The sequence below is a fragment of the Coenobita brevimanus genome, chromosome 79 (genome assembly GCF_032717465.1).
Source record: "Coenobita brevimanus isolate Jiangsu-jjx chromosome 79, ASM3271746v2, whole genome shotgun sequence".
NCBI classification, from domain to species: domain Eukaryota; kingdom Metazoa; phylum Arthropoda; class Malacostraca; order Decapoda; family Coenobitidae; genus Coenobita; species Coenobita brevimanus.
Window position 1 is genome coordinate 2,219,256 of NC_137032.1, and position 17,970 is coordinate 2,237,225.

Here is a 17,970-nt window from a genome sequence, read left to right on the forward strand (position 1 = left end):
ACAGAGCAAACATTCTGCGATGTCATGCCCAAGTCTCTTTGTTATGACACGTAAATGCGATTTATGGTAAATGTTCTACAAAAGTATCTTTAAATGATGCAGAAATGCGTCATCGGAATCTCTGAGATTTGATATGAAATGATGCAAAAACGTGTCTTCGGAATCTCACGGGTTTATCCCCTTAGTCTGAGTATGGTGGTGTCCATTTTAATTATTCTCACTGCTGCCAGATGATTTTGCCAGCCAGGGAAACCTTTCTTCCGGAAAGAGTTGATGTTGTTCGTAGTATCAGTATTATGTACATGTTGCTTTGTACAGGGATTGGATGATGATGATTTAATTTCTCAGTGGTGCTGGAGAGGGATGCCCCAATAAGGTAGCACCTATGTAGGTGAAAGACTGCTGCCTGGATATATATATATACTGTATATATATCATATATATATATATATATATATATATATGCAGTATATATATATAGATATATATATATATATATATATATATATATATATATATATATATATATATACATATATATATATATATATATATATATATATATATATATATATATATATATATATATTCATTCATTGCCAGACGTCATGTATTCCAAACGGGGTGGCCAAGGGCTTAGAGTTAATTGTTTTACAGGGAGGGGCACTAATCCTCCACCAACCCCACTTGACATGTAGGGATGCCAGCAGCATCTGGTGTTCCCAGGCAGTCACCCATCCAAGTACTAACCAGACCCAACGTTGCTTAACTTCGCTGATCGGACGGGAAGCGGTGTACTCAACGTGGTATGGCTGTAATATATTTATATATATATACTCGAGTTTGGGGAGGCAACGGACATGATTGTGTGTAACACATATTTTAGGGAAAGAGAGAGTAGGTTAATTACGTATGAGTCTGGGGGAAATAGCAGTCAGATAGATTATTTTCTGGTTAGGAGGGCTGATAGGAGGTTAGTGTGGGATGTTAAAGTTATAGGAAGTGAGGAGTGTGTGCAGCAGCACAAACTATTGATTTGTGATATGGTGCTTAAAGAATGAGTGATGAAAAAGAGGACTTATGTACCTAGACCTAGGGAGAAATATGGAAGCTGGAAAACCAAGTAGTAAGGGATGCCTTCTATAGCAAGATGAGGAGAGTGATGACTGAACAGGGAGCCGTAAACAGAGGCATTGATGAAATGTACAGAGCCCTCAAGAACAATCTCTTGAGAGTTACTGATGTAATATGCGGTTGGACAAGACGACCACCAAGACATAAAGCAACCTGGTGGTGGGATGAGGGTGTAGAAGCTGCAGTTAAGGAGAAAAGAAGGCTTTTCCGGGAATGGAAGAAGGGTGGTAGCAAGGAAGAATACTTGGCTGCCAAGCATAGGGCTAGAAGAGAGGTATACAGGGCGACATCTGAGTCACAGAGACTTTTACTTTTACTGTATAAGCTAAATCATGGGGAAAGGAAAAACATGATATTTAAGGTGGCAGATCAGATGAAGAGGGATAATTGGGATATTATAGGTGAGCAGTGTGTGAAGAATGATGATGGAAGGGTAGTGGTGAACATTGAAGATATTAAAGATGCATGGAGAGAGCATTATAGCCGGTTGAATGAGGAGTTTGACTGGGACAGGGAAGGTTTGGAGCCAGCAGATCCAGTGTTTGGCCCTTGGCCTTTGATTGATGCTGCTACTGGGAGTGAGGCAATAGGCAGGATGAAGGTGGGGAAGGCAGCAGGTGTGTCTGGGCTAACTGCTGAAATGTTGAAGGCCTCAGGAGATATACGGGTGAGGTTAGTCACTGACCTGATAAATATGATTATTTGTGAGTGTGTTGTCCCAGATGATTGGCTGACGAGTGTTATTGTAAATGTGTATAAAGGGAAGGGTGATGCCCTGGAAAGAGGAAATTATAGAGATATAAAGCTTTTAGATCAGATAATGAAGGTAATGGAGAGAGTTTTAGAAGGTATGATTAGAGAAAGGGTGAATATTGATGAGATTCAGTTTGGGTTTATGCCAGGTAGGGGGACCACTGACAGCTTCAGGAAAAATATATTGGTAAGAAAAGGGAGCTGTATTTTGATTTTGTTGATTTGGAAAGGCCTTTGACAAAGTCCCTAGAGAGGTGGTGAAGTGGGCAATGAGAAAACTTGGCTTGGAGGAGTGGCTGATTAGGGTGGTTATGGCTATGTATGTGGGTGCTTGCACCCAGGTAAGAGTGAATGGAGATTTGAGTGATGAGTTTTCCATGAACGTTGGTGTGCATCAGGGGTCAGTTTTGAGTCCCATGTTGTTTATCATGGTACTTGAAGCCCTCTCACGTGACTTCAGAAATGGACTCCCATGGAAGATGTTGTATGCTGATGATTTGGTGTTGATTGCAGAGAACGAAAGGGAGGTGGAGGAAAGGTTTAGGAAGTGGAGAGATGGTATGGGGCACAACTGCTTAAGGGTAAATGAGGATAAAACAAAAGCAATGATATCTGGGGTTGGTGGCGGTACTGTCAAAGACGAGGGAGAGTGGCCACGTGCAGTTTGCCACAAGGGCGTGGGAAGTAATTCCATCTTGTGTGGTGTTTGTGATAAATGGGTTCACAAGAGATGTAGTGGTATCAGAGGTAGACTGCGAGATAATGCTGATTTTATGTGTACAGCGTGTCGGGGAGAGCAGGTGGAGATTGTCAGGCGTGAAAGGATTGAACTTGCTGGTGAATTTCTTGAGTGTGTGGAAGAGTTTTGTTATTTGGGAGACATGTTGTGTGCTGGAGCTGGGGCTGGAGCTAGCTCTGTGGCAAGGGTGAGAAGTGGTTGGAAGAAATTCAGGGAGCTCTTGCCTCGCCTGACATTGAGAGGACTCTCCCTACGTGCTAAGGGGTCTTTGTATGCAGCTTGTGTTAGGAGTGTAATGCTGTATGGTAGTGAGACCTGGGCAGTAAAGGAGGAGGATATTCGCAGGCTCAGACATACAGAAATGACAATGATTAGGTGGATGTGTAGTGCATCCCTGCGTGCAAGGTCTGGGGGAGCTGGGTTTACGATGGAAGAGTTGAGAGGTAGGATGGGACTGAAGTGTATTGGTTTTGTGATGAGGAGAGGTGGATGGAGATGGTTTGGGTATGTGGAGAGGATGGGGGATGATAATTGGGTGAGGAAGATGAGAAGTGTTAATATTTGGGGTGGGGTTATGAGGGATAGACCGAGAAAGACGTGGGTCGAGGTCATTAAGTGTGACCTCAGGGTTAAGGGACTGAACAGGGAGGCTGCATTAGATCGTGCAGAATGGAGAGCTGCCATTAGGTGACCAAGGCTACGCATGCAAGCATGTTGGAGCCTTTAAAAAAGAAACAAAACAAAACGATATATACTGCATGTATGTCAGTCTATCTGTCTATTGCCATACGCCTTAATCCCGTAGTGGGTGGCCACAAACAAATCACCTCCATGTCACCCTGTCCTCCACCATTTCACTGCCCTGCTCCCAGCTCACACCCCCCTCTCTCATATACATCTCCACTCCATCCCTCCATTTCATCCTTGGCCTCCCCCTTCCTCTTCCCCTCTCCACCTCACACACATACTGTACACTCTTCTCGTCAGTCTGTCATTCTCCACCCTCTCCACATGGCTAAACCACCTCAGTATTTCTCCTAACACTTCCTATCACATCCACATCCACACCACCACCATATATATATATATATATATATATATATATATATATATATATATATATATATATATATATATATATATATATATCCATCCATCCTACATTGCCCCATGAGGAGGGTAGGAGCCTGGGGCTAGGCAGTTGGTCCCGACATTTAAGATGAGAGTGACCAGCCTCACTCATCCCTGAGTGGCATTACATGAGCAAACAACCCCAACCACCCCTTGGATATAAACCTTCAACGGCTCAATCCGATTGGAGCGCAGTAATTACCCACTAAACCACCAGGCGCCAAAATTTGGTTATATGGTTATCACCCAGCGTAGTAAATGGTTTCCTGGTGCACAGGAAACCATTTGGCTTGTCACTCAGTGTAGAGTCACCCACAGGCTGAAGGAAGTGGAAAGAATGAAGGAAAGAAAGACAGAAGAGGGAGTGTAAAGTCACCCGTAGGCAGAAGGACAAGGAAAGAATGAAGGAAAGACAGAAGAGAATGGAAGGAATGAAGGATGGAGAGGAAAGGGCAGACACCCAAGAGCAGCACTACATCGAGTGAGTGATGGTGAGCGCCCACACCTACCACAAATATATATACTGTGTGTATATATATATATATATATATATATATATATATATATATATATATATATATATATATAAAGAGAGTTAGATAGGGTACAGAGGGAGTGATTGGTGATGAGCGTATGGCTTTAGGAGAGGGATGGGATGTGTGGATCAGGTGTTTGCTGTGAGACAAATGTGTGAAAAGTATTTAGTGAAAGGCAAGGATGTGTTTTGGGCACTCATGAATTTAGAAAAAGCTTATGATTGAATTGATAGGGAGGCTGTGTGGACTGTTTTAAGATTGTATGGACTTGATGGTAGGTTACTAAAAGGAGTGAAAAGTTTTTATGTAAATAGTAGAGCGTGTGTAAGAGTGGAAATTACTGTGAGTGATTGGTTTCCTGTGAGAGTGGGGCTGCGGCAGGGATGTGTGATGTTGCCTTGGTTATGTAATATTTATATGGATGATGTTATAAGGGAGGTGAATGCAAGAGTTTTAGGTGGAGGTCTGAGTCTGATAAATGTTGATGATATAGAGTGGAATCTGAAGCAGCTGCTGTTTGCAGATGATAATGCACTGGTGGCTGATTCAGAGGAGAGATTGAGACAGTTGGTAGAGGAGTCTGGAAGGGTGTGTGAAAGGAGGAAATTAAAAGTAAAGTGATGAAGTGTACATGGTCGGTAGATGGTAGGGGGATGAATATAGTTTTGAATGGTGAGTTGCTTGAGGAGGTAGAGTGTTTTAAGTATTTAGGGTCACAGGTTGCTGTGGATGAAAGAATAGATGCAGAAGTGAAGTTTAGAATGAATGAAGTAGGAAAGGTGCTGGCAGGAATGAAATAAGTGTTTAGGTGATGTTCGCTTAGAATGGACGTAAAGAGGAGGCTGTATGAGGGTGTTGTGGTACCGACTGCATTATATGGGGCTGAAACATGGAATATGGGTGTAGCAGAGAGGAAAAGTTTGACTGTACTGGAGATGAGGTGTCTGAGGAGTATGTGTGGAGTGACGCGTATGGATCGAGTGAGAAATGATGAAGTGCGAAGGAGAACTGGAGTTGTTCGGGAGATGGCTGATCGAGTTGAGCAGAGAGTGTTGTGATGGTTTGGGCATATGGAGAGAATGGATAATGAGCGATTGGTGAAAAAAATAACTAGATCTGATGTGAGAGGTGTAAGGCTGAGTGGGAGACCACGAATAGGATGGATGGACAGTGTGAAGAGAGCTTTGGGTGCGAGAGGGGTGTAACTTTTTTGTTATTGTTGTAGCGAATTATCGTATACCGGTTCAACGTATAATGAGTAGTGACTGCTGTATATATATATATACAGTATATGTGCCTCATATCTCTCCTTATTCGCTGAAAGGAAGATGCACTTCATTATACCCAACCTATTCAAAGTAAAAATAATGTTAATAATAAAGCCTTCCTTTCCTAATTCAGATTATTGTATACTTTTGTAAGACTGAAGTGAATGTTTTTTGGCATATCCGAGAGCCAGGATTCCAGGGGCTTGAATAATGAGCGAATGGAAGCATGGCCCATTGGATTGGGCAAATATGGGCTGTCTGGACATTGCTACTCCTCACCCTGCCCTAGGGTGGGAAAGGAGGTCTGGATGATGGTGATGACTGATGATGGTAGTTTAGTGGTCTTTTCTTGATAATAGTCTACCCACCTCATTTATATTAGTAGGAATAAAGTAATAATAATAATAATAATAATGAGGGATGAGTGAGGCTGGTCACTCTCATCTTATATGTCGGGACCAACTGCTTAGCCCCGGGCTCCTATGCTCCTCATGGGGCAATGTAGGATTGGATGATGGATGGATGGATGGAAAAATAATGATAATAATAATGTACAGCACGCCCTCGTTTTACAGTGAGGATGCATTTGAAAAAATAATTTATCATCTGTCAAGTCAGTTGTAACTTAGGTTCAATGGGAATACATTTTAGGCATCCATCATCCACTCACTTGATGTAGTGCTGCCTGCTTCCTTCATGTTCATCATTCTTTTTCTGTGTCTGTCCTCTTCTTTTCATATTTTTCCCATCCTTCCTGTCACTATTTAATACTCTTCATTCCACATCAGTTGGTTTTACACTGAGTGACAAACCATATAGTTTCCTGTAACTCAGAAAACCATTTATAATGTTGGGTGTTAACCATGTAGCCAGTTAACGGGGTGACTCGGAGCTTACTATGGTACCCCTGTTAAATGGGCGGAGAGATGCAAATGTGGCATCAGTCTAGGAACAGCTTCCATGCTGATCCCCATGCCTCACTGTGGCGAAACGTTGTTAACCACATAGAAACATCAATTCATGACACAGGATGGCCCTGCATGAGAGGTTGATTCGCTGCGATTGATGGGTCTGCTCGATCACAGCACAACAATAACTATAACAACTCAACAAAGTAAAAAAAAATGTTTCCATCATCATCATCATTATCCGGTAGTTATTTCACTTAACTGCACTTTGCTTGCTGCTTGAACTCTAACACCAAGATATTGTTCCATCACAGATATTAACACACTCAATAACGATGAGTTCAAAGGCCATTGTGAAACAAACAGATGACGGTAAGCTTGTGTATTGGCATCATATAAATAAAAATAGCAGTCAAACATTGGCCAGTACAGTTTCAAATGGAATTATAGTGATAATATAGGCGAAATTGCTGTTGTATATCGAAAAAGGGTTTTAACTTTTTCATTATAATTTAAGTGATTTATCATATCCCGGTTCATTGTGTCTACAGTAATGTCAGTTACCTGATTCAGAATAATTTACCCACTACATTCATAACAGTGAGCATATGTTGATAATTATGATGGTAATGTATGTTCCTTTCTGTATTCAGAGTATCCAGAATCTCAGCCTGCCCTGGAGGACATCAGGGACTGCCTGGAACGCACACACCTAAGAGACCGCCTGGTTCAGTCTCTCCGATCAGCAATACAGGTTGGTAACTTTATAATGTTTAACAAAAATGTGACTGTTTGATTCAAACTTTAAGTTGCCACATTCCCTCCAGGAGTTATGCTCAGGTGACTGTTATACTACTTGTTGATGCTAAGATGTATTGTGCATTTACCATGGACTCATAATTGCACATTAGAGACTTGCTTAAGATTTAGAGTGCCACAGTTTGAGGGTTAACTGATATTTCTTTTTTTGATACAGTTTATCTCATTTTAGTTAATCATGATTTCATCAACTGTGTCCAAGGTCAGTTCTGCCTTGGACATTGTACTCTGTACTTACATTGAGTTACATTTGCATTTAAAGTAAGAGACCACTAACCAGCTTGGCATGTGTATGTCTTTTTCCCTGATGACAACTCTCCATGTCTTATGATCTTGAGATAATATTTTGCATGGGGCATTACCTGTTCTTCTTTTGCTTTCTTCGGAATCTGAAAGCATCCCTACTTTTCTTTATGGTCCATATGTAATCAAATTAATTTTCATCTGATCTGGTAGTTTCTCATCATTAATTCCAACACAGTGTGGTGTTCCTCAGGATTCTGTCCTGTAACCAATTCTCTTCTTTCTGTTCATCATTGACCTTCTAAGCTATATTGTACATCTAACCCTATCTACTTATACACTGATGACTCCACCCTTTATATTTCAATTTGCTTCTTGCAGTGTTCACAGCAGTTACTTCAACAAACATGGGATGAGGGTATGGCACACATGATTTCTGACTTGGCTCATTTCTTTGATTGGAGTAATTTAACTTGTTTTTATTAATCAGAAATTCAGTTCTTGGATCTTTTGACCAGCCAGAATCTTACAGAGGAGTATCTTTTAGTATTTAACAGCATCCAGCTCAGTCCTGCAACGTCTTTGAATGTAATTGGGGTTTCATTCTCTCTGTATTTATCATGGAAAGATCATATTTCCACTCATACAAAATCTGCTACCCAGAGATTAGGTGTGTTATGCCAATGCTGTGCCTTCTTTACTCCCATACAATTGTTGACTTTATGCAGGGGTTTTATTCACCTACGTATTGATTATAGCTCTTATTATCTGGGGGGCCTTCCCACATACAGGTCATCTCAACAGGATGGAGTCAGAAGCTTTTTATCTCATGTACTCTCCTCATACTGTAGTTGCTCCCTTCAGCCTCTTTCTCTTCACTGCACTGTTGGATCTTTATACCTTTTGTATTGCTACTTCATTGGGCATTGCTCTCCAGAATTGTCTGCCGGTATCCTTCCATTATACAGGGGTTGTGTAGCATCCATCTAGCAGCAAACTCTCACCCCTTTTCTGTTTTCTGTCCCGACTCTCTAATGCAAGAGTTAGCCAATACTCCCAGTCCTTCATGAATGCAACAGGTCATCTCTGAAACTGTCTTCCTCTGTCTGTATTTCCTTCTGCCTCTGACCTCCAATCTTTTAAATCCAGTGTGTCCAGGCATCTCAAAATGAATGGATCTTGAATTTGACTCCTATTTATGCATTTTTTAATCATCATCATCATCATCCGGACCTCCTTTCCCACCCAAGGGCAGGGTGAGGAGTAGCAGTGTCCAGACAGCCCAATTTTGCCCAGTCCAATGGGCCACACTTCCATTCACTCATCATTCAAGTCCCCGGAATCCTGGCTCTATCAAACACGCTAACAACACTCACCACGTTCTGTAGCTTCACATAAACATATCTGAGAGTCAGTCCGTACGCTGCCATGTTAAAAGGGGTGCCAGAATCCCTAATCATGCACTTCTCACAACATTCATCAAGCCAGCTCGATCTCTTGTCAGTTCCTTAGCCTCAGTGACTTCTAAACCTCTCTTCCTCACACATTCATCCACCATATCTCTCCACCTTCTCCTTGGCCTACCTCGCCTCCTCCCTCCTTCAAATTCGCCCAGATATGCCTTTTTCACCACTCTGTTGTTATCCATTCTCTCCACATGACCATATCATACTGTCTTCATTTCTGGTGTCCACTGACTTCTCACTCCACATCTTTCACGAATCACTCATTTCGTATCCTGTCCACCCTTTGTACTCCACATACATTGCTCAGCAGTCCCATCTCCACTGCTCTTACTCTTGACTTTTCATTTTCATGCCACACCATAGGCTCATGTCCAAATGTTAAAGTTGGCACTAACACTCCCTCATGTAAGCCTCGTGCAGCTGCAACATTCAAGCCTGTTTCTTATCAAGGCCTTCATTGCACCAGCTACTTTTCTTCCTGGTGTCACTCTACTTTCAACTTCTTTTGCACATTTTCCTCTCTTTACTATCACTGTACCCAGGTATTTGAACTCTTGCAGTAATTCCAGTCTCTCCATTCATTGTAACATCACACTGGGAGTCACCGTTCCCCTCAATAACCATCACTTTACTCTTTTCTACGTTTACTTCTCAAGGCATGATGCCCACAGACATCAGCAAAACTCTGCACTAGCCTACCAAGTTCTTGTCCGGTGTTTGCAAGCAGTACCGCATCTTCAGCATACAGCAAATTTGAGATATTCCATCCATCACCATTCAATACCAATGCCATCCCTCTCTCCATTACTCGTGTACTGGAGAGAGGGATGGTGTTGGTAATGTAGAGAGAGAAAACAATCTTGATGGCTTTTAGCCTTTGGTTTCAGTACATACTATCACCATCCTCCTCCTCCTCCTCCTCCTCCTTCTTCTTCTTGTTAATTATCTAGAACAGTGTTTCTCAACTGGTGGTCCATGGTGACATTTTGGGTGGTCCACAGGACATTCACTATACAGTATTTGGTATTAAACTGGAGATTGGTGCATATATATTTAAATTTATTGAAAATGCAGTACGATAAATTTTATCAAAATAAATAATTAGCCATTCATTTTATTGTATTATTCTTAGTTAAGAAATATTTTTCAAACCAAAATGTTTGTTGGTTATGCTTTATTTATCATTACTCAAAAATGAAATGGTCCTCAATATTTTTTTTAATTGGGCTGGTGGTCTGTGGCCTGAAACGAGTCTAGAACCACTGATCTAGAAGAAAATAATATAATTAAAGACTCGCAGCATGGATTCGAACATCGTCGTTCATGCTTAACTAACTTATTGGTTTTCTTCCATGATGTTTACAAATCATATGATGACTCAAGAGCAGTAGATATACAGTACTCGTCAGAAGTATTCAGCGTTGTCCGCCAGGCGCGTAATTCTTATGGCCCAAAAAGAATCACCCATTTTGGGGGGTAAGAATTGAGCCACAAGTTTGAGCTCCGAGCATGACGTCATGGTAGCCTGAGGCCTTCCGACGCGCTGGTTGGTTCCCGCCTCAGTCGCCCACGGGCTGCCTGAGAGAGAGGAACTCCGCCGAGTGTCCCTCTCAAATTGCGCCATTTTTTACCGAGTGTCCCGCAGTGTTCTGGCCTTCACAACTTTGTTATGGCACCTACCCGTGAACTATCGAGTGAAATCATATCCCAGATCATTGCTCTAAAGGAGGCAGGCCACCAGACAAAGGAAATTAGTGAATTGGTTGGTGTGGCACGATCGACAGTGCGTCGTTGGTGTGCGCGGTTTCGGGAGGAAAACAGTGGTGCAGTTCCCACAAAGAAACCGCGGTCTGGTAGGCCTAGGAAAACTTCCCCAAGGTCTCATAATGTTTTAAAACGTGCAGTGGAGTTTAATCCTCGTGTGAGTGCAAGGAAAATTAAGGAGAGCAACCCGGAAGTGTTTGGTGAAGTGTCAGTGAGAACAGTGTCTCGTAGGGTGCATGAGCTTGGTTACACAAGTCACAGGCCTGTGAAAAAGCCTCTTCTCACCAAGAGCCAGAGAATTCGTAGGCTTGCCTTTGCTAATAAATATCTAACCTGGGGTGAGGAGCAATGGTTGTCAGTGTTGTGGTCTGATGAGGCAACGTTTAGTGTTACCTGTAACAGAGGAGCACGTGTGTATCGACGCAAAGGTAGTGACCCACTTGACCCACGGTATGTAGAAAGCACAGTTAAACATCCTGATTCACTCATGGTATGGGGTTGTTTCTCAGGGAAGGGTTTGGGGAAGCTTGTTGTACTTCCCAAGAACATCAGAGTGAATCAGGATGTTTACCTGGAGCTTCTGTGTGATCATTTACCAGACTCCTTCGAGCTAACAGGTGCACGAGTGTTTCAGCAGGACGGTGCACCTGCTCACAAGGCCAAATCGGTCACCAATTGGCTTCGTGACTGCGAGGTATCATTCATGACAGACTGGCCAGGAAATAGCCCAGACCTCAACCCCATTGAAAACCTCTGGTACCTCGTAAAGAAGAGTCTCCAAGGGAAAGACGTGAGCTCTCTGCCTAAGTTGGAAGCCGCCATTCGTGACTCCTGGGACAAAATACCCCTCCAGCACCTCAGGAGCCTCGCCCTTTCACTTCCAAGACGTCTCAGGTCCGTGAAGAAACGTAAAGGCTACCCTACGAAGCACTAAAGGTAAATAAAATGCATTATTTATATGTTTTTTCAATGTTGAAAGGTTTGTTTCTGAGGAGGGACGCAGGGCGCTCTATACTTCTGACGAGCACTGTAATTTACCTCGACTTTCAGAAAGCATTTGACACTGTCCCTCACAAACGTCTCATGAGCAAAATAGAAGCACATAGAATAAAAGGAATTACGCAGATATGGTTACAAGACTGGCTTTCAGACTGAAAACAGCGAGTTGTGATAAACGGAAAAGACTCCAAATGGCGTAATGTGACTAGTGGCGTTCCCCAAGGCTCAGTACTTGGACCAATACTTTTTATTATCTGTATAAACGATATTGATGAGGGTCTAAATTGTAAAGTAGTGTATCCAAATTTGCATATGGTACTAAAATAACCAGTAAAGTAACTTCAAAATTACAGTGGCAACAGTTACAAAATGGCCTTAATACTTTAGCAAGCTGGGTAGAAAAATGGCAATTGAAATTAACACTGAAAAATGTAAAGTACTTCATTTTGAAGTAACAGCGTCCATGTGAATTATAAAATGAATAATATCCAGTTATCAAGTACAGACAATGAAAAGGATCTTGGCGTAATAATATCAAATGATCTAAAACCGAGTAAGTAGTGCACTGAGGTGGTTAAAATTGCAAACAAACTGGTAGGTTTTATTGGAAGAACTTCTGAGTTTAAATCAGAAAAAGTCATACTTATCTTGTACAGTTTGTTAGTACGACCCCATCTTGAGTATTGTGTGCAATTCTGGTCTCTGTACTACAGAAAGGACATTGAAAAATTAGAGAAATTACAGCGATGAATCACAAAATTGGTACCACGACTTAGAAACAAACCATATGAGGAATGCCTTGAAAAACTAAAATTATTTAGCCTGATGAAGTGCTGGGTAGGAGGTGACCTTATTGAAGTTTTCAAAATCATGAAGAGATATGACAACTTAGACATGAATAAATATTTTGAAGTAGACCAGTTGAGTCAAACCAGAAGTAATGGCTGCAAAATTATGGGAAAGCATTTCCAATCTCATGAAGCAAAATACTTCTTCTTCAACAGAGTTGTAAATATCTGGAACAGATTACCCTCAGATACCGTGAACAGTATCTCAGTTAAGACATTCAAAAACAAAATAGACAAGTATTTGCACGAGAATCCTCACCTGACTCTTTTTCTGTCCGAATAACTTGCTTTTATATATACGTGTAAGTTCATTCCCCTTTTGTCTACAAGACACCCCGTAAACAGCATACCCATACATAGCGTTGCATCATGTTACTACAAATTTTTCAATTCATTCAATCCAAGTAAAGTATTATAAGCACAGATTAGGATCTGCACAGATAGTCCTGAGTTAATGGTCAATACTCATAATTCCAACCTGTGATGGACTGTGAATCACGGAAGGTTCCTGTTCGCCAAGTGACCACCATTAGAATTATTTTAATGTACCAGGGGTCACTGCTTCAGGAGGAAACTTGTGTACTTGTCCCACTTGGGAGAGTTCCTTGTCTCAGTGGAGTGAACGGAGCTAGGGCGTGATTGACTGCTGTCTACCTTAGAAGTGCCAGGCAAGGCTGCTGCACCACCCCTAAACATCCACACTGTGCACTGTGTAGTTTCCATGTTATGTCCACAGATGCCCCATTAACACAACATACCCATTTATAATGTCATGCTGTAACTATTAGTTTATTTGATTACTTTCTCTTTCAGGTTACTCAGACGGGTAGCTTATAGACAGAGTATTATAGAAGTGTGACTTTAATTTTCCAGTATTTCCTGTGAAATTTCCATGTCAGTTTTTCCATGCTGCATGGTGGTTTTTCTCACTTTTTACTGGAGGGTTTGGAGGTGGAGGGAGCCTTCTTGCTTTTACTATCCTTATCCATCAGCATGTAGAGTTAGATCTTGAAAGCATAGTCTTCTCTGTAACAAGCAGCCTTAAAGGACCATGAGGTCTGTTGCTGTTTGCCTTCCTCCTCCTCCTCCTCCTTCTCCTCCTTATCCTCCTCCTCCTCCTCCTCCTCCTCATCATCATCATCATCATCATCATCATCAGATTACTGTATACCATTTCCTACAAGTACTTTTCACCATCATCATCCTAACGTCATTTCTTAATCATCATCTTATCGTTTCCTTTCTCACCTGCAGATTGGGTGAGGAAGGGTCCAGAAAGCAAGAAAAAGGAAAGAACATGACTCAGGGAAAACGTATCAACAGCATGCCCAGTGAAACGGGCCATACACCCATTCAGTCACCGTTCAAATGCCCAGAATCTTGGCTTCTTCTCATTTCCTTGCAGAACTTCATAATTACATGCCAGGAGGAGTCAGTTAACGATTGTCAGTTTTAAAAAAGGGGGATGCCAAACTCTTGTCAAGCACTCTTCTGTACAAAATTTATTCAACTAACTTGACCCTTGTCAGTTCCCAAGCCTTCTCAGCATCAACAGTAGACCACTCTTTTTCACACAGTCATTTACCATATCTGTCAACTTTCTTTGCCTGCCATACCTCCTTCCACATTCAGGTTCACTCACTTATGCCCTTTTCATCACCCTGTTCAGATCCATTCTTTCTGTATGACCATACTGCATAAGTACACTCACTTTAATTTTGTTGTCCACAGACTTCCTTACTCTTCATCTTTCAGGACTCACTGTCGTTCTTATTGTCTAGTCTCAGACTTCACACACTTATGATTTGTCTGAGTAAAACATATTTGGATTTTAAAAAAACTGCGAATTAGATATTTTCCCTTTATTATCAGCATACGATTACAGTACTTGTGATTTTCTTGCTGTTTAAGGATGCCACAGATTGTGCATTACACGTATCTGCCCACTAATATGTGTCTCAATATCCATCATTTGGAGATTAAAGCCTTGTGTATCAAAAGCATTATGATTATGCTTATTCTTTGTATTGCATGTTGATCTTGCTGTGCTTAAGGTAGACTTCTCATCATAAATGGTAGAGCAAATGGCTTCTACGGGCCTCTCCAGCAAGATAATAGTTATAGCACTTCACGGTCATTTCTTCGTTAGTGATCAAAAGTAATTTCTTGGATCAGTTTTCATTATTTTAGTGGATTATATTTATTTTTGCTGATTGTTGAGAATTTTAGATGTAATGACATCGTTTTTTGAATGTCAGTTCTGAAAAGTAACCTCTAACCTCTGTTCACCCAGACACGGCTTTTACATCCGGGTGTCAACACAACAGATGTCCTCCATGCTTATATCTCTGCCATCAAAGCTTTACGGGTACTGGACCCAAAAGGAGTCCTCCTTGAGCTGGTTTCAGAGCCTGTGAGGTAAGGATATTAGTAAATTTAGTGAGCATAAGTGTTTGTATTAGATGACATGAACTTGAAAATTATGATGAGGTGGGAGCTGTCCTACAGTTAACTGAGGCACCAGATTATACATAATTCCCATTATCACAAGTGTCTTAAGTTTTTCTATGCTTTCATGTGTGATCTATAGTTTAGATTTACCCTAGGGCTGCCAACCAAGACAGAAGTTCATTCCTACTTGAAGACTCTTGCTTGAGGTCAGGAAGGATCTCAAGTTGCAAAGGGCCACAAGGACCAATTAACCCCTTAACCGCGGGGCGTCACTTTCGTGACGCTCGGCTACAATGGATCATACCGCGGGGCGTCACTTTTGTGATTCTGTGTTATTTTGAATTATCCCGGGCTCTCAAGTGGTGGCTTGTATCATATATCAGTACTGCCAATGTTCAACACTAGTCAGCACTCCAAATCTCATCTGTACTCCCATCCATTGTTGACATTTTAGCTATTTTAACCCCTTCCTGACTCCCCTCCCTACCTGCCCTCCATTACCCTCTCCTCTCACCTCCCACGCCGCGCTGCGCTACGGAAATTTCCCCCTTCTCTTTCCACAGATTTCATCCATTGAAATAAGGCCTATGCCCTATATTTTTACCCAATAATATATACCAAAAAAAAAACAGGTAAGTGATAGTGTTATACTCCAGAAATTGCCTAATTATCACCTGACAACACCTCACGTGCATTCATTCGCTACATTACCACGGTAATTTCCCCTTTGATTTATGCCTTGTAATCGATGTCTGTAATAAAAATATATATCAGAAAGGAAGGGAGAATCCTAATTGACATTTACAGTCACCTGGAACTACCTATTTCTATATTTATTGCCGAGATTTTCTACCTATAAAAAATTAGCATGTAAGTTAGCAGCAGTAAGCCTAAAGTGTCATTGTCAACCCTTCCCTTCTCAGATAATTTACCCCCTTCTTGACTCCCTCCCTACTTGCCCTCCATTACCCTCTCTCCTCTCACCTCCCACGCCGCGCTGCGCTACGGAAATTTCCCTCTTCTTTTCCACAGATTTCATCCATTGAAATAAGCTCCTATGCCCAATATTTTTACCCAATAATATATACCAAAAAAAACAGGTAAGTGATAGTGTTATACTCCTGAAATTGCCCAATTATCACCTGACAAAACCTCACGTGCATTCATTCGCTACATTACCACGGTAATTTCCCCTTTGATTTATGCCTTGTAATCGATGTCTGTAATAAAAATATATATCAGAAAGGAAGGGAGAATCCTAATTGACATTTACATTCACCTGGAAGTACCTATTTCTTTATTTATTGCCGAGATTTTCTACCTATAAAAAATTAGCCTGTAAGTTAGCAGCAGTCAGCCTAAAGTGTCATTGTCAACCCTTCCCTTCTCAGATAAGTCATGCATTTAGTTCCTTGTCCTCCACTGCAGAGACAACATGTCGCACTCGCGCCTCGCCATTCCTGCCGCTTCTGCGCCCATTGCAAAGGGTCCCGTGACCTCTACCCCCAAGAAAAGTGTTGAGGCAAGCAGGAAAGGCCTCAGTGACTCTGCAGTGGCACGAGAACTTGCTGAATTGTCGATGATAATAATGGACAGCGATTTTGACGATTCCGGTGAATCGTGTGATGAGCCGGGTGAACTTATCGCGCCAGAAACAGCGACAACAAGTGCTCCTACCAGTGAATCTGTGTGTAGCTCCAAGGGAAAGGAGCCTTTAGTGCAGGAAGGAAAAGAATTTGGGAAGGGAGTGAAAAGGCGGCGTGTTAGCCCCAGAACAATGCCCCCACGTGACCCAGCCCGCCATGAGTCACGAGATCATTCACCTCCCCGTTCCCCAAGCCCCGCTTACTCATCTCGTCATCATCGTCGGCTGAGTTATCTCCGGAGTCTTCGGCTGCCGGAGTCACCACCAGCATCAACAGTGAAGGCCGGCCGTAGAGGTAGAGGTAGATCTAAGAGAGTGAGAAGTAGTGTAGCTAGTAGGGTAAGGGCTGCTAGTGCTGTACGGCAACCTAGGGTCAGTGCGAGTGACCTTGACCGTGATAAGCCTCCCTCTCAGCCAACCTCCACCACCACCATCCCTCCACCGCCACGCCAGGGAATCCTGGACGCCTTCGCGTGGACGGAAGGGTCAGATTTTGTCCCCGAAAACCTGGTTTTCGATGAGAGCTCAGGAGTTCAGCCTGCCTTCACTATGGACGAAAATGCTGAGTGTGTCGACTACCTTTTGGCCTTCCTAGATGACGAAGTCATGCAGCACATATGTGATGAGACTAACAGGTTCGAATCACAACGTGCTGCTAGTGGTACAGGTGCAGCCAAGATGCAACAGTGGACCATGCTGGGAGTGCAGGAGCTGTATGTGTTCTTTGCCCTCATGCTTCTTATGCCACACTCCAAGAAGCATGAGTTGGAAGAATACTGGTCCGTGGACTCCCTTACTACCCTCACCGACCTTCAACAAGTACATGGCCAGAGATCGCTTCCGGAACATCATGGGAAACCTGCACTTTGCCGACAACGATGTACCTTCCCAAACCGACCCACTCTGAAGATCCGGGAGATTCTGAACAGAATGAAGGATAAGTTCATGTCATTCTTCCACCCATTTCAGAAGGTTGTCATTGATGAGTCCTTGGTTCTGTTCAGAGGACGTCTTCGGTTTGTTCAGTACATTCCAAGCAAACGCCATCGCTTTGGAATTAAGTTCTTTGTACTGTGCGACTGTAAGACGGGGTACATCCTTGACTTCGTCATATATTCAGCCAGCACTGTCGATCTCGATAAAACACACCCCCTTGGCTTCTCAGGCTGTGTAGTGAAAGTGCTCCTAGAAAAGTATTTTGGTGGGAATCATGTGCTGTATACAGACAACTACTATACAGCACCGAAACTTGCCAAATACCTTTCT

The 17,970-nt window shown here is 42.3% G+C and overlaps 1 protein-coding gene and 1 non-coding gene across 2 annotated transcripts in view; one reads left to right on the top strand and one right to left on the bottom strand.

The window, feature by feature from the left end:
* The window catches only part of mr (anaphase promoting complex subunit morula), a 53,568-nt gene that overhangs the window by 18,923 nt on the left and 16,675 nt on the right, over positions 1-17,970 (top strand). The window contains exons 8-9 of the mRNA XM_080279516.1: positions 7,123-7,223; positions 14,902-15,026. Of these exons, the coding sequence (XP_080135642.1) occupies positions 7,123-7,223; positions 14,902-15,026 (226 nt within the window). The remainder of the gene's footprint in view (positions 1-7,122; positions 7,224-14,901; positions 15,027-17,970) is intronic.
* On the bottom strand, positions 702-820 carry LOC145409144 (5S ribosomal RNA). The gene has a single exon (XR_013899066.1). It is a non-coding gene; the product is annotated as a 5S ribosomal RNA (ribosomal RNA).